We start from the raw sequence: 14,616 nt of genomic DNA, 5'->3' as shown, positions 1-14,616 counted from the left end.
ATCACAATATGTCTAAAAATAGAGTTTCACATAAGTTGGCGAGTCACGTACCATTGATTTTTCATTTTCCTTTTATTAATTCTTTCTATTGGTGATCATTTTTGGCGCACCTGATATATACTGCTGGTACTGGTATATTTTACAAAAATCTTACACAGAAGCAATGCACACTGAGATTCTTTAATTAGGTAAATAATTGAAATCTCCGAGTACATTTTGCTTATTACATGAAAATTCGAACTAAATTTGTGCTTATTACGTAAAATATTTTACTTATCAAATAATTTAAAAGTAACACATTAGAGCGTATTGAGAATAATGAAAACTTAGCACGTATTTTGATCAAATTATCTTTATTAATTTACAATAAATATTTTAAACATATTAAAAGTATTTTTAAATATAGAAATTTTCGATCTTGAAATACACAAAATTTCTGAAGATATAGTAATTATTGACATATTTGAACAAAAATGCCATTAAAAGTAAATATAGTTTTATAGTTTAATTGAGAATTAAAAAATAAGATGGAAATTTATATAATATTAAGATTTCAGAATAAAACTAAATTTAAGGTTGATTTGTTTGAATAGTTAAATATTTAAAAATGATATTAAATCTCTAACTGCAAAAATAGCCTTTAAATATCATGAATTCAATTTATATCTCTGTAAAACAAAAGGTTAAATTATTGACAAATCAGATCGAGTCACGCAAAATAAAATGGCTAGATTGATGAATCGTAAAAGAGAGGGGTTTAGCGTGGAGATTTTTAACAAATTTGTCTAAACACCTTATTAAATATAATTTTTAACTCTTGAAGTATATTTAAATAATAATTTTGATGTTTTACTGCATTCTTGCTCATATCTGAACTTTAAAAAGTTGTTTAGTTTTTCCATAAAAATGTTATAAGAAAAGTTTGCTTTGTCCACTCTAACTTCTAATTTGTAAACATACTCTTGATAACTTGTTAAGTTATCAAATATCAGAAAGGTATATAAAAAGCAAAGAGAAATTATTTTCAATCTAAGTCTTATTGAAGAGTAAATATTAACATACGTTAATTAATATTCTAATTTGTAATAGAGCAGTGCACTTTAGCAAAAAAAGACATTTTGAAAGCAAATCAATACATTTGAAAGCCATCATTCAGTTTGATGCATTTGATAAATATTCATATTTTTTTAAATTTATTTTAAATAGAAAAAAATTTAAATGTCAACTTTAAATTTGTATTAAGATACAATCTTTGAAGTTCTACCAGCCGCTGGAAGTTTGATAACTATTTTTTTTTCTTGAAATTTGAGAAATGTTTTGTTTTCCGTAAAAAGGAAAGATTCATGTTTACTATAACTATATTCATCTTTCTTTCCGAAATATCGAACATTATGTCAGAAAGTGTATAAACTACCTCGACTCTATCAACATAATGCATCTCTTTTTTATTTAAAACGAAAGAACAAACAAACACTTGAAGTCATTAAATCTTAATGAGTCATTGATGTCAATGAATTTCAATCGTTTTATATCGATTTAATATCATTGCAATTTAAAAATATTAAAAAATCTAAAGTTGCTTATTTATAAAGGAAAAATCCACTTAAAACATGTCCACACTATTATATATCAACACTATTCTCACGAAGATATATGTTTGTTTATGCCTAAAAATAATCAATTGAAACTGTACAGGGCAAAAGTTAATATTAAAATAGTTAAAGAAAAACAGTATCTCTTATAACATATTATCACCTTCAGTTAAAATTCTAAAAATAAAATATGTTAATAGAGTTAAGAAAAAATTTTTGAAAGTTATTGAAAGTATGAAGTTCAAAAAATACTTATTCGATTCTTTTGTCCATTGCTTTGGTTTAGAATGAATGAATTTCTGTATTACACAATATCTTCTTTTAGAAATTTCTTCTGAAGTATTCACTATGTGTTACGCGACTACACATGGAAATGTACTAGTTTCCAATTTTCGATATCTCACAAAGGAGATTAGATCTTTAAAAGAAGTTATTCAAGTTGTCTATTTTAGTTCCGTATCCTCTCCCCTACCTGAAATAAAAAATTCTAAATTTTCAATTTATTTCAGAATTAATGATACTTCATTACTGCTAACTACTTCATTCACTAATGATATTCTAGTAATATGAATGCAACTCTTTGTAGTTCAAAACTGATCTTAGCATACAAAATTATATCAATGCAAGACACCATTTTTAAGAAACATAATTATCGCATAATAATTTTGTTCATTTATGCCTCGATGTGACGTCTAATAAATTTCAAGATTTTCGTGCGAACAAAAATACGCATTACAATAATTTGATTACAATCATTGTGTATAAAGTTCAAAAAATACTTATTTGATTCTTTTGTCCGCTGTTTTGGTTTAGAATGTATGAATTTCTGTATTACACAATATCTTTTGAAAAATATATTCATCGAGCAGCTATTCATTATTTATGTTACATAGTAAGATTCTGATTACTTTATATAAAAATTTTGTATGGACTACTCTATATAAATTTATATAGAGCGAAATTATTTTGAAAATATTGCTTCAATTACATTATGTGAAGCTGAGACCGAATATGCCATTGAGGTGAACCGGGTTCCAATCCCAGTGACGGTTGGTTAATATGAATTCCGCATCCGGCTTGCACTGACCACGGTGCTGACGTGAAATATATTCTCGATGGTAGACGGATAATGGGTTAAAGTCCCTTTGCCATTAGGCTAACCGTGGGAGAATCTCGTGGTCTTCTTCTCCATGTAACGCAAATGCCCAAGTAGCACCTAATATTAGATAACATCAGAAAATCGGTAAAATCTGACGTTATCTTGCAGAACTTCTAATATTAGAAAGATACAAGAGGTCGCTGTTTGCTCTGCATTATATAATATTAGAATATAGCGTTCGCCGTAATATTATTTTGCATTAGTTTTGATGCAATATAATATTAGATTTTGTATTTTCCGATATTATCTTGCGTTGCTTTTTATTTTTGGAGTAAGCAAGAGGAAGATTTGGATAGTATTGGAATAATTCGGCGATATAATTTTACTTAATTTTCTGTACTGCTGCGAAGTAGTAAAACATAGAACAATAGTTTCATGTCATTCCATGCATTATTTACTTAGCAATACAGAAATACTAAATAAAATTATTTTAGCGAACACTGCTACCATCCATTTTCCTCTTACTCCTAAGTGTGTTCAGCTGATTTTTTTTTTCAATATTTCAAATTTATTTAAGAAATAGTACTATATCACAACTTTTATTGATATTTCTTTCCATTTTTCATAGAATGGGTTTTCTGACAAATTTTATATCATTAATAATTTTCAAATCTTTAATTTTAAGAAGTACTCCCAATTTTTTTTTTTTTTTTTTTTTTTTTTTTTGGGAGTCAGGGCAGTGGANTTTTTTTTTTTTTTTTTTTTTTTTTTTTTGTTTTGGAAATGAGCTTATTTTATTAAAATCTCAATTGAATTTGTTAGTTTGTATAACACATGCTTTATAAAATGTGCAACTTAAGCCATTTGTAATTTCACAATTATCATTCATTATTTATATTCTGAAATTGTAAATTAAAGAAAACCACATTACATAATTGAAAAGTTAAATTTTCATTCGGATTGAGTTGAAAATTTACCTTAATTTTTTTTTCTTTTAAAATATAACTAAGTCATTCATTTCCAAAAATATTAAAATAAAATCATGTCTCAAATTTTAAAATTGTTATTTTTTGTAATAATTGAGACAATAAAGAAAATTTAAAAATATTCAAATTACTTACTTGCATAAATATTTTCGCTTCTTTTTTCAGTGAAATTAAATGGAAAAATACTTACGCAACTTTATCCTTTTAGAATCTTAAATTTTACTAACAAAACCCAAAGGCACCTGTAGAAATATTTTCAGGGAGTGAAACAAAAAAAGCCTTTATGAATTTTAATTAAAAAAATTTGCCAATAATTTTTTGTAATGTAAAAATAATTTTACGTTGGCACTTTGTAACGATAGAAATTTGTACAATTTGTTGTAGAAATTTTTAACGATTTAATGATTAATTAAAGGTACTATGTACTTTTATTTACTTAAAATTTAGGTAACATTTAAATCTTGAAACCAAAATTAAGTACTAAATATTGTATTTTATCAGAATTAAATTTGCACAAACATTTATTTGCATGCAAGAATGAGAAGAAAGAACATAACATATTTTTTTACTAGAAGTTGCCTTTTGTGTTAATGATCCAATTTTAACTACTGTAAGTTACTTTTTGAAAACCTTGCTATCACAAACTTTTTGTTTAAAATCAATCAATTCCATTGTTGATATTTCGCTGGTAAGAGATTATGCATTACGAAAACTAAAAGAGTTTAGCTCATTAACACTCCCAAGCAAACTATCACATATTTTTTTTTTTTAAATATTCAAATTGCAAAACCTTTTTATTAGACCTAAAAATAACTACTCGCTTTGTAGCTAGTCAACAAATAAATTTTATATTATTATAGTTTATTAATAATCAATTAAATAAACAATTGCTTATTTAAAAATTGTTTAATGTAAAAGTACGGCAATGTAAAAAGATACTATGAGAATTCAAAATCATGTAGAAGGAGAATTCTTTAAGAATTTACATATTTCAAAGTTGTAGTATATATATTAAATATATTTTGCCCCTCCCCCCAAATATTTTACATAACATTCATTAAAAGTCAGTATGCATAACTAAATTTTGTCACATATTTATTTTTTTTATTGTTTAATAAATAACTTTTTACAGTCTCAGATTATTTCTAATAGAAATTTTTATAAAAAATTTACCAAACAATAGTTATTTATTAAACTAATTATTACTATTATAATAATAATTATTTAATAAATATTTATTAAACTAAAAAGAACCTCACAAACTCGAAAGGTTTAACTCGCAGTCACCTTCACCAGGCAAACATCTACATATTTTTTTTTAAAAAATTACAAATTTAAAATCAATTTGGCACTTTGGCGATTGTAGTTGGCGTGACAGATCACGATACGGAAATATCTCCAAAATATTTAAATAAAATTGTTTAATTCATTGTCTTACAATATTTTAAACATGAAATTTTAATACAGTAACAATATTGTTTAAATTAAAATTTAAACATTCCAGAATGTAACAGTTTTAACTGAGCTAAAATAACAGATTATTAATTTTTTAATTGTTTTAACTTGACTAATTTGTTTACAAACAATTATTTTTACCTTCTTCATTGTTGCAGAAAAACTTTGTCACAGACGAATTACTTTACAAGCATATTCTGAACTAATTACAGTACTTATTTATAGTTAGAGAATGCGTTTTAACAGAAAAGTCAACTACTGCGTGCGAATAATAATGTCAAAAATGATCACAATTCATAATATTTACTGACTTTATTAGACACATGATTTTTAACTAAAACAAAAACATTACTTACAATACTTCATTAATGTCTCATGTAACTATCGTTGAAATTTATAAAGTTTACCAAAAATTACTAAATTATAAATACCTTAAGAAGTAGAAACCAACGTTACCAAGCGCGAACAATATGGCGTCGTAAACAATCGTGAAGAAGTTACAACTCAATAGTTGAAGAAGTTTTTCGAGTTCTATCATTCACGAACAGAATTTACTTCCACTAATATTTACTTCCATTTTCTGGCATAAAATTGCATTGGTTAATATTTATATTTTATGTAATATTTAAGTTATTGTTTTCTCTTATAAATAAATGTTTATTTATTAATAATATGAGATGCCCTTTCATGAAAAAGGGGCGTTGAACCAATAGTAACGAATTAGATGACACTGTTAAAGGTTCGAATGTTAGATTGAACACTATTTAATGCTATATAATATTAGCTCTAATATTAGTAGATAGGATTCAGGAGTCTAGCATTTTCTAGCACGGCAGTATTATATTGTATCTTTCTAATGCTAGAAAACATCATTTTGCTACCTAGGACTGGTTAGTTCCATCAAAAAGTCCTCCACGAAGACAAATCTCTAACCAATACTTGATCCAGGAGTTCTCATTGTGTTCTGGATTAGGTTCAAAATTACAAGGCTACGGAGTTGAACTTCAGTAGGCGTAAACCCTAATTTGGGTCAGCTGTTCAACGAGGTTATAAAATGCAAAATGAAAGAAAAACACCATGTCAGGTGCCATGGGTGAAAAAAGATGTTGGAATTTCAGGCATACCGAAAAGAAGAATATGTATGAGGAAACTGTGTATATAAGGAGAGAAATTAAATTAAAGGAATAACAAAATTTTATGAGTTAAGAGGGAAGAAAATAAGATGCCTGTTAACCTGTTAAATTGCGAGAACACTGGATCAAAGTAGCCACCTTAATTGAAGAAGTATTTTTACAATTACACCAGAATTTGCGATGTCATTGATCATTTATTCACTTTTTTATTTGTAGAAGCCAATTTGAATTAAAATAAAATATTTTTAATTTAATTACCATCTGAGAAATTACGACCGTCTGAAACACATTCACAGCAAAATAATAATCAATCTATGACTTCATGGCGTTTGATTTTGCGTCATTAAATTATTGCCCACACATTTATTCATTTTATATTGGCTATCTTTTACTATTCTTAGTTGTAGAAAATTAAACTTAATTTTTATAAATTAAGATCAGTTTCATAAATGAGATTTATATTTACAATCAAATCAAATATTTATAAGTAGAATTCTATGCTTTTCTCGTTCAAGCCCCTTACATAAAATGTAGTGCTGCCATCTATTTTTAATTTTATTAAGTAGAAAGACATTTGTTGTTAATAATAATAAATTGACTTAAATTGCAATTAAGAGAAACTTTTGTGATTACGCCCGTTTTTTCTACAAATTAACTAGGTTTAAGTATTTAATAAAGCATGATTTAAGGAAAATATATCTAAGAACCAATGTTATTAAATTATATTTTAAAGTCAATTATGTTTTGAATCCGGAAAAAAAAATTTACTATTCATTTATTTTATTTATTATTGATTTTTTCCTTTCACACATCAGTAATTAGTGGCACGACAGCCCATCCCGGTTTTCTTGACCTTGGGCTCTGGATGGCAGATGTTCCGGTTTGGTGGTCAGCCTAACACGAAACACCCAGTGTTTAGTCCCCAAGCATGCTTGGTACTCATCATTTTCTAAACCCTCTGAAGGGATGAAAGGCTGAGTCAATCTTGCGCGGCTCGAGGATCGATTCCAGGACTTGTAGCACGAAAGCGCGAAGTGCTACCCTCAGCCACAGGGCGTCAGGTTTCAATAATAATCATAAAGAAATTAATGGTAATTTTACAGATATTAAATAAAAATTAGTAATAATTTTAATAACAATTAAAATAAAAATTTATAATAATTTTCTTCTTCTTCTTCTTCTCATTGGCACGACAGCCCAGGATGGGCCTTGGCCTTCTCAACAAGCCTATGCCAAGACATTCTTCCCTTAGCCAAGGTTCTCCAGTTAATTATCTTTAAAATTTGTAGGTCCTTTTCAAGGCAGTCTAAAAATCTTAGGTTTGGTCGTCCTCTTTTTCTTGTACCTGTTGGCCTGGCACAGAAAACTTTTTTGGTTGTCCTGCTATCCTCCATTCTTATAATGTGGCCTGCCCATTTAATCCTTTGAATTTTGATAAATTTAATGACATCAGGTTCTTTATATGCTTTGTAGAGTTCCGTATTTGATCTTCTAAAATTTATAGATTTAATAATTTTATAGATATAAATAAATCATTGAGCTGAATCCCTATCAATGATTATTAACTTATAATTTTTCATTCCGTCAGGATGATATTAAAAAGTCATTATCCAAGGTCATTAAATTACTTAAATTTTTTTTTTTAATTTGGTAATCTGATAGCTTAATTTTTAAAATACAAGTATATTTTATTTGTGAGATAAAATATAAAATCCATATAAAATTGAATTAACTTGGTTAATTTTAACTTAATTAAAATTTACTAGACAACAAATAAGTCACCGAATTCATATAAAACATCTTACATTTTGTTACGTTTCTCGAATTTCAAATTAATTTTCGTTCTAATTATTTTCATTAGTGCAAACCTATAATTACTATGGGCATAACATTTATATATTTGGGATAAGTACAGGCAAATATATGCAAATCTGCGTCATGCTATTTTATTTTTTTACCATTGTTGAAACTTCGTATGATATTATTTATAAATTATGAAATCGGTACTCCTTGAAGCCCCTTAGAGACCAATTAACGATTAAAAAAAATATTTGAAATTTAAATCAACACATAACAAACTCACTACTTACGCACTAAAAATTACTTTCAGAAATAAACCGAAGTTTCTATATTCTGTTTCAAGTTAAGAAAACACCATTTCCCCTATGGAGAGATCCTGTTTGCATCTATGTGCATGCCAAATGGATGTCAAGCTCTCAGCGCGAACGTATGACAACGCTAACTCTTAAAACGACGTTGCACAGCTTCCTTTTTATTTGTTTTCTTACATCTTAATAACAACAATAATCAATTAACATGCAGTAAGAATTAATAAAAATAATATCTAAAAATCGTAACAAATATGCGTCTTTTTATTCGCGTTTCAAGAAACTGATGAAAGAATTATAAATATTGTTTTTTGATGACGATTTCCTTCTACGATGAAGCGAAGGAAAAAATTGTTTAACTCGTATTTGATTTGTTGAGAGCATTTCAGCAAAGGACGCGCCATTTTTAGTGGTACAATCAAATCCAATGTTCTTGCAACATCATATAGTTGTTTCTTATTCAAGAACGAACGCTCTCCTTATTTATCAAAATATGTTGCTAAGTCTTGGATTCCTGTAAAACTACGAAACTGTAGCCTTTTTTTAATAATTCAATGATATATATCGTAAGATATAGCACGAATTAACTTTCTATCTGAAGTGTTTAACTATTAAAAGCTTTTATATTGTTTTTAAACCATGTTTATATAATTTGATGGCGAAATAAAACGGAAGTATAGGTAGTCGCGAATGATTACTTAAACCCTATACCGCAAAGGCCTTTTTTAAATTTGCAATGGAGCATAGTTGCTGATTTTTTACTTTCAAACTTTTAAGTTCCTTTGTTTTTAATCTCAATATGTGATTTGACCAACCTATTAGTTTAATGTAATCTATATTATATAAAACGCTAATAAGTACGTATGTATCAATAAAACCGATGATATTTCTTTCCTCGCGCTGGCAACAGTTTTCATTTTTAATTGATAGGCTTCGGCGCGCAAGAGCACGTAGTGAGCATCATATGGCTAATCTATATTATATAAAACGCTAATACGTTTTAATTGATAGGCTTCGGCGCGCAAGAGCACGTAGTGAGCATCATATGTCTAATCGGGTGAATTCTCACCGAATTATCAAAAAAATTCTCACAAAATTATCTTCATCGAAGCCGATGCTTTACATCCGGCGTTCAGTACTATTTCATATTGTTTTACAACACATGGTTTTAGCCCTCTGGTGGGAAAGACTTTAAAACAAAACTTACAACAGTTACTTTTCTCAACAACTGAAATTTAGAATAGTGTGATTAAGAAAAATATGTGAACTGTTTGCAATTTCAAATTAATATTGAAATGCACAGGTTTAGAATTTTCTACAGTGAAAAGTTTTCGGAACTTCAGTGTTCAAAAAAGTATACAAAAGCTAGACGTTAAGAACGTATCCAATGAGCGAGCAAAGCGAGCATCGGATTGCGAAGCAATCCGAAATGAACTGCGAAAGCAGCTCCGGGGGTTGGCGAGCATCAGCGAGCAGGGGGCGAAGCCTCCTAGTAATATATGTTTCCATTAATTGTACTTTATTAGTATTGCACATTATTTTAGCCTAGATTTATTCCAACCAATGGGATAATTCGAAACACAGTTATTTTTTTCAATCTCTTTCAATGTGGTGCTATTCCTTTTCTGAAGGTCGTTAAATACATATTATAACTGTACCAATATCAGCATATTAAGTAACGAATGTCAAAATACTTAGTACACAATGCCAGTGGCACCTCTTACCACGATTATAAGCCTCACTGTTGTCGATTAAAGTTTGGTGGCTTTTTTACTGCCCCCGAAGCGGAATCATAGCACTTATTCGTTTCATGTAATAAAAATAAGAAAAAAGATAAAAGAAAGTCAAATGTTTCATGAAAACTTCCTTATTTATAATGGGAGTTAAAAATTAAAAAAAAAGGTTCAGATTACGGTTTGGGATGGTTATTCTTTATTGTCAAGTACATAGTGATAAGAAATTAGCATTCTTTTTACATACTTTATTTGTATATTTGACGTATATGGCTGTTTTGGGTTTTTCTCAGTTTTTTCTACCTAATCATAAATGGATAAAAAGAGTCCGTTTTAATTCTAGTTTTTGCTATGCAGTTTTGCCTATGGTACAGTAACACTAATTTTTTTATAATCATTCTAGAATCATTTTCTGGACTTGCAGTTATTTTTCAGCAATTATTTTATGGTTTTGAACATTGCATAAATAAATTTGGGGATCTATTTCATTGTCAAATTAGTTGTAAACCTAATTAATTAAGTTCTTTAGATGCAATTTTATTACTAAGTCAAGTTGCCAGGCATTTTCATACGGATAGACCACTATAGTTTTAAAATATTTTACGCTTAAACATTATTTCAAAAAGTAAGACTTGAAAGATAAAAATAGTTTCAGAATTTCCTTCATACTATGACATTAAAGTAGTATTGTTCCAGCATGGACTTAAGTCCTACCACCGGTATGCCACAGCAAACACGTGTTAAAATAACAGAGTTTGTTTGTTAAAATTAACAGAGTTTGTTTGTTAAAATAGCAGAGTTTGCTTGTTAAAATAACAGAGTTTGTTTGTTAAAACAACATTACTTAAAAATACTGAAATTTTGTTTCTTGTATATATAATAGGTGATCTGTGATGTCCGCCGACGACCAGTCCGACGAAGAGGTGGTTCCTATATTCCGTCCCTTCACAAGAGAGTCTCTCGCGGCCATCGAGGCCCGAATAGCTGAAGAAAAAGCACGCAAAGAGCATGCGAATAAAGGAGAAGATGGAGAGGACCACGCCGAGCCAGTTCATCATCAAGGCATGGATGATGAGGGACTGGAGGCTGATCCCAACCTGGAAGCCGGTATGCCTTTGCCTAAATACCTGCTCAACGTGCTCACGCCGGAGGTCACGGCCACGCCCCTTGAAGACATTGACAAGTTCTACGAAAATCAGAGGGTCAGCATTTTTTAATCATTAATTACATTATTATCATTAATTAAATTTATTTGTATTTCGTTCAGCATATTAAGGCCTGTTTAACCGATCGGCCTGTGTAGGGGCAGGGAATTGTCCTTGCATCAGAAATATCCTGGGTTCGAATCCCGCGCAAGGCATGGATTTCTCTCTCTCTGTGTTCTATGTCCTTTCTCCTTTGTGTGTGAATGTGACCCGCCCTATAAACGGGTTGTGGTTGTGTGAATGGCGTGGCAGAAGTCGAATTCCTGGTCATAGATGGCGCCACTGAAAAACAGGAACAATCGCCCCTCCACTGCCTAAACAGGCATACGACAAAAAAAAGAAAAAAGGCCTGTTTAAACGATCCAAGTTCTTGGACGAACATTGATTGAAATTGATGGAATCTTGTTTTGCTTTGAGCCTGGATCATGTAAACGATCATCCAAGTACTTGGTCCAAGTCCTTAGACGATAGTATAGCATGTTCCACTTTCCATCCAATTTTTTCCTCCCTTAACCAATCAGTTTCTTAAGTTTTGTGACGTCAACAAGCAGGCATCAGATAATGTCATTTTTTTGTCTGTTTTCATATATTTTAGTCCAAATAAATTAATCTGTTATGGTTTATTTGCGTTATTATGATTTTGTTTGAATTTATTCAGTAATTTTAAAGTGATGTAAGTATAATTTTGTAATGTTGAATATGAACAATGCGCATGCGCAAGTTTTTTTTTCGACCAATCAGTGACATTCAAGAACTTGGATAGTGTTGACGAATCATCAAATTTCTTGGAGAGAGAAATTCCTCCAATTTTTCGGATTCAAGAACATAGACTGTGTAAACAGGCCTTAACTTTTTCTTGTTGGTTTATTTAAAAGTATTTCATTTTCGTTCAATTACTAACTAAATATCCGTGGTAAATGTCAAGGCACAATGAAAAAATTTACTATCGAGTATCCTATGAGAGAAACATTTGAATCACAACACCGATTTCAATGCCTATTTCATAACATTCATAGCGATAAAATCTGATTGATTAATGTTTTTTTTATTCTAAAAATTCTCAGTATCATTGTGAATAGATTGTGCTCAATTAGCGCATTAAATTCTTAGATATAAGTGCTTTCTTCTCAGTATCTATTTATGTAGATGCTATAAAGTCTGAAAATATTTTTTAAAAAATTGGCTAGCAAAAGCATGAATTAAAGTAAAAATATTTAAAAAATAACGACTTGCAAAAGCATGAATAAAATAAAATAAACGCATAAAGAGATAAATAAAAAAAAAATAAAAGCAGACGATAAAACTGGAAGACATTTTTTTGAACAACAGAGTTGTTGGTTCTTTAATAGATTAATTTTGTTTAAGAAAAAAATTCATTTTTTATCAAATGATTGTAGAGGAAGATATTGCAAAAAACTTGAATCTAAATCTAGGAATGATGAAAAACTGGATAGAAGTAAACTTTTGAGCTAGATTGTGTCTCCTCCTGAATCGACCGTAAAATTAATGAATGAGATGCTTAAAATTTACGCCAAAAAATGTGGCATTCGACGGTACTTCGAAATTTTTGAATGGAAAGCGAAGAGATTTAGAGTGAATTTTGATCTTTGTTTTTCGTGTACTTTACAGCTTATTCCTGCTGAAATGCCAGAAATTTATAACGATGATTATGATTACTATAAAGAAAATCTCATTTCCAATTTTCAGTATGATCCACAAGATATTCCGTGTAATAACAATCGCCCTTTAGAACATTTTAATGAGAAATGGAATTCACTAAGTATTGTGAAGAAATTTAGATCTGAACGTTTCAATTGTGGTGAAATAGGACATTTCAAGAAACACTGTAGGCATCGAGATTGGGATTATGGAAAAGAGAATTACAATAGAAGTTGGAATTATATTAATCCCCAATCCGACTATAAAGATATATCGCCAAATGTTTCCCGAAAAGTACCAAATTCCTTTATTGAAACAACAGTTAATTCGAAGGACACAGAGTCAAGTTGGCTTAATATTGGTTATATTAAGTGGCACTAAGTCTGGAAATGTTGCCAAGAGTAATTCTGAAAGAAGCCCATCGACTTCCAAAAGAACAATAGTCTCGCCAACAGTTGTACCAGAAGAAATGGAACCAATTACTAAAGTAAATAGGAACATGATCATGGATTGGGAAGAAAATATTTTTAAAGAAGTGTCTAATTGGATTTCTCCAAGTTTTGAAGAGTATAAAATAAAAAGAAATGAAGCATACTTTCGTACAGAATATGAAAAATTTGATGAAATCATAGTGAAAAGTGTTAGGAATATTTTTATAGAGGATCGGAAGGAACAACAACAAATAGTAGGAGCAGAAAAAGATATGATGTTGGAAGTTAGTCCATGCGTATTAAACACGGAAATAGAAAGGGCAGTACCAAAAAACGAATTGTTTGACGAAGTTTCTAGAGAGATAGTAAAGGTGGTAGAAGAAAAGGAATGTCAAATTATTCAAGTAAAAGTTGCGACAAAAAATGAAGAAAAGGATGATTGCCAAGTAAATCGAGTCCGTTCTGGGGTAGAAACTGTAGAAGAAGAAATAGCACTGCCAAAGTGCCAGGAAGGAGCATCTTATGTAGATTCTTTTTGGACGAAAAATTGTGAAATAGTTTTGGTTGAAAATGAAAAAGTTTGCCAGAAAGGAGAAAATGTAAGAACTGAAAGGATTTTGGAAGTAAAATATAGTAAAATTCATGTTAGTACTGAATCATCAGTTATGGAAGAAGTGATGAAGATTGATTCTAATAAAGGTAGCAAAAGTTTGCCATAGATTGTCGGTAACAAAGTGGGGCTAAGGCATTAGTTACAGAGAAACATAAAAGATTTTCGAGTAAAATAGTATTGAATAGTACTGAGGTGATTTTAATTATAGACTATGCCAACCTTTATCTATCAAAAGGTACCTGTCGATGGAATTAGGTTAACATGTCTTATATACTAGTGATTTGGTATTTAATATTTGTAGTGGTAGTTACATCACATTACTCCCCTTCCAGAATTTTATCTGTGATAGAATTCGATGAATGAATACCGCTAGTTGATTTATGCAATGTATTTATTTATATCGTAATTGCTCATTTTTATTTTTTTTATTTTTTTTTATAGCATTTCGCTCATTTTTTTTTTTTTTCTTCATTTTTGTTTATTGACCGGGAGAATTTATTTACTTCACCGGATTTTTTTTTTCTTTTAGCAGTATTTTTTTAAGCAAATCAACTGCTTAATGTGGACTATCTATGAATATTGGCAAGTTCTTATCACGCCCG

At 29.5% G+C, this 14,616-nt stretch overlaps 1 protein-coding gene across 12 annotated transcripts in view; it reads left to right on the top strand.

The window, feature by feature from the left end:
- The window catches only part of LOC107457578 (sodium channel protein para), a 264,069-nt gene that overhangs the window by 145,891 nt on the left and 103,562 nt on the right, over positions 1-14,616 (top strand). For all 12 annotated transcript variants that reach the window (XM_071183269.1, XM_071183267.1, XM_071183263.1 and 9 more), the window contains one exon: positions 10,990-11,308. In XM_071183269.1, the coding sequence (XP_071039370.1) occupies positions 11,000-11,308 (309 nt within the window). In that variant the 5' untranslated portion in view covers positions 10,990-10,999. The remainder of the gene's footprint in view (positions 1-10,989; positions 11,309-14,616) is intronic.

The sequence above is a fragment of the Parasteatoda tepidariorum genome, chromosome 7 (genome assembly GCF_043381705.1).
Source record: "Parasteatoda tepidariorum isolate YZ-2023 chromosome 7, CAS_Ptep_4.0, whole genome shotgun sequence".
In the NCBI taxonomy this organism is placed as follows: domain Eukaryota; kingdom Metazoa; phylum Arthropoda; class Arachnida; order Araneae; family Theridiidae; genus Parasteatoda; species Parasteatoda tepidariorum.
This window is presented reverse-complemented; position numbering and strand designations above follow the sequence as displayed.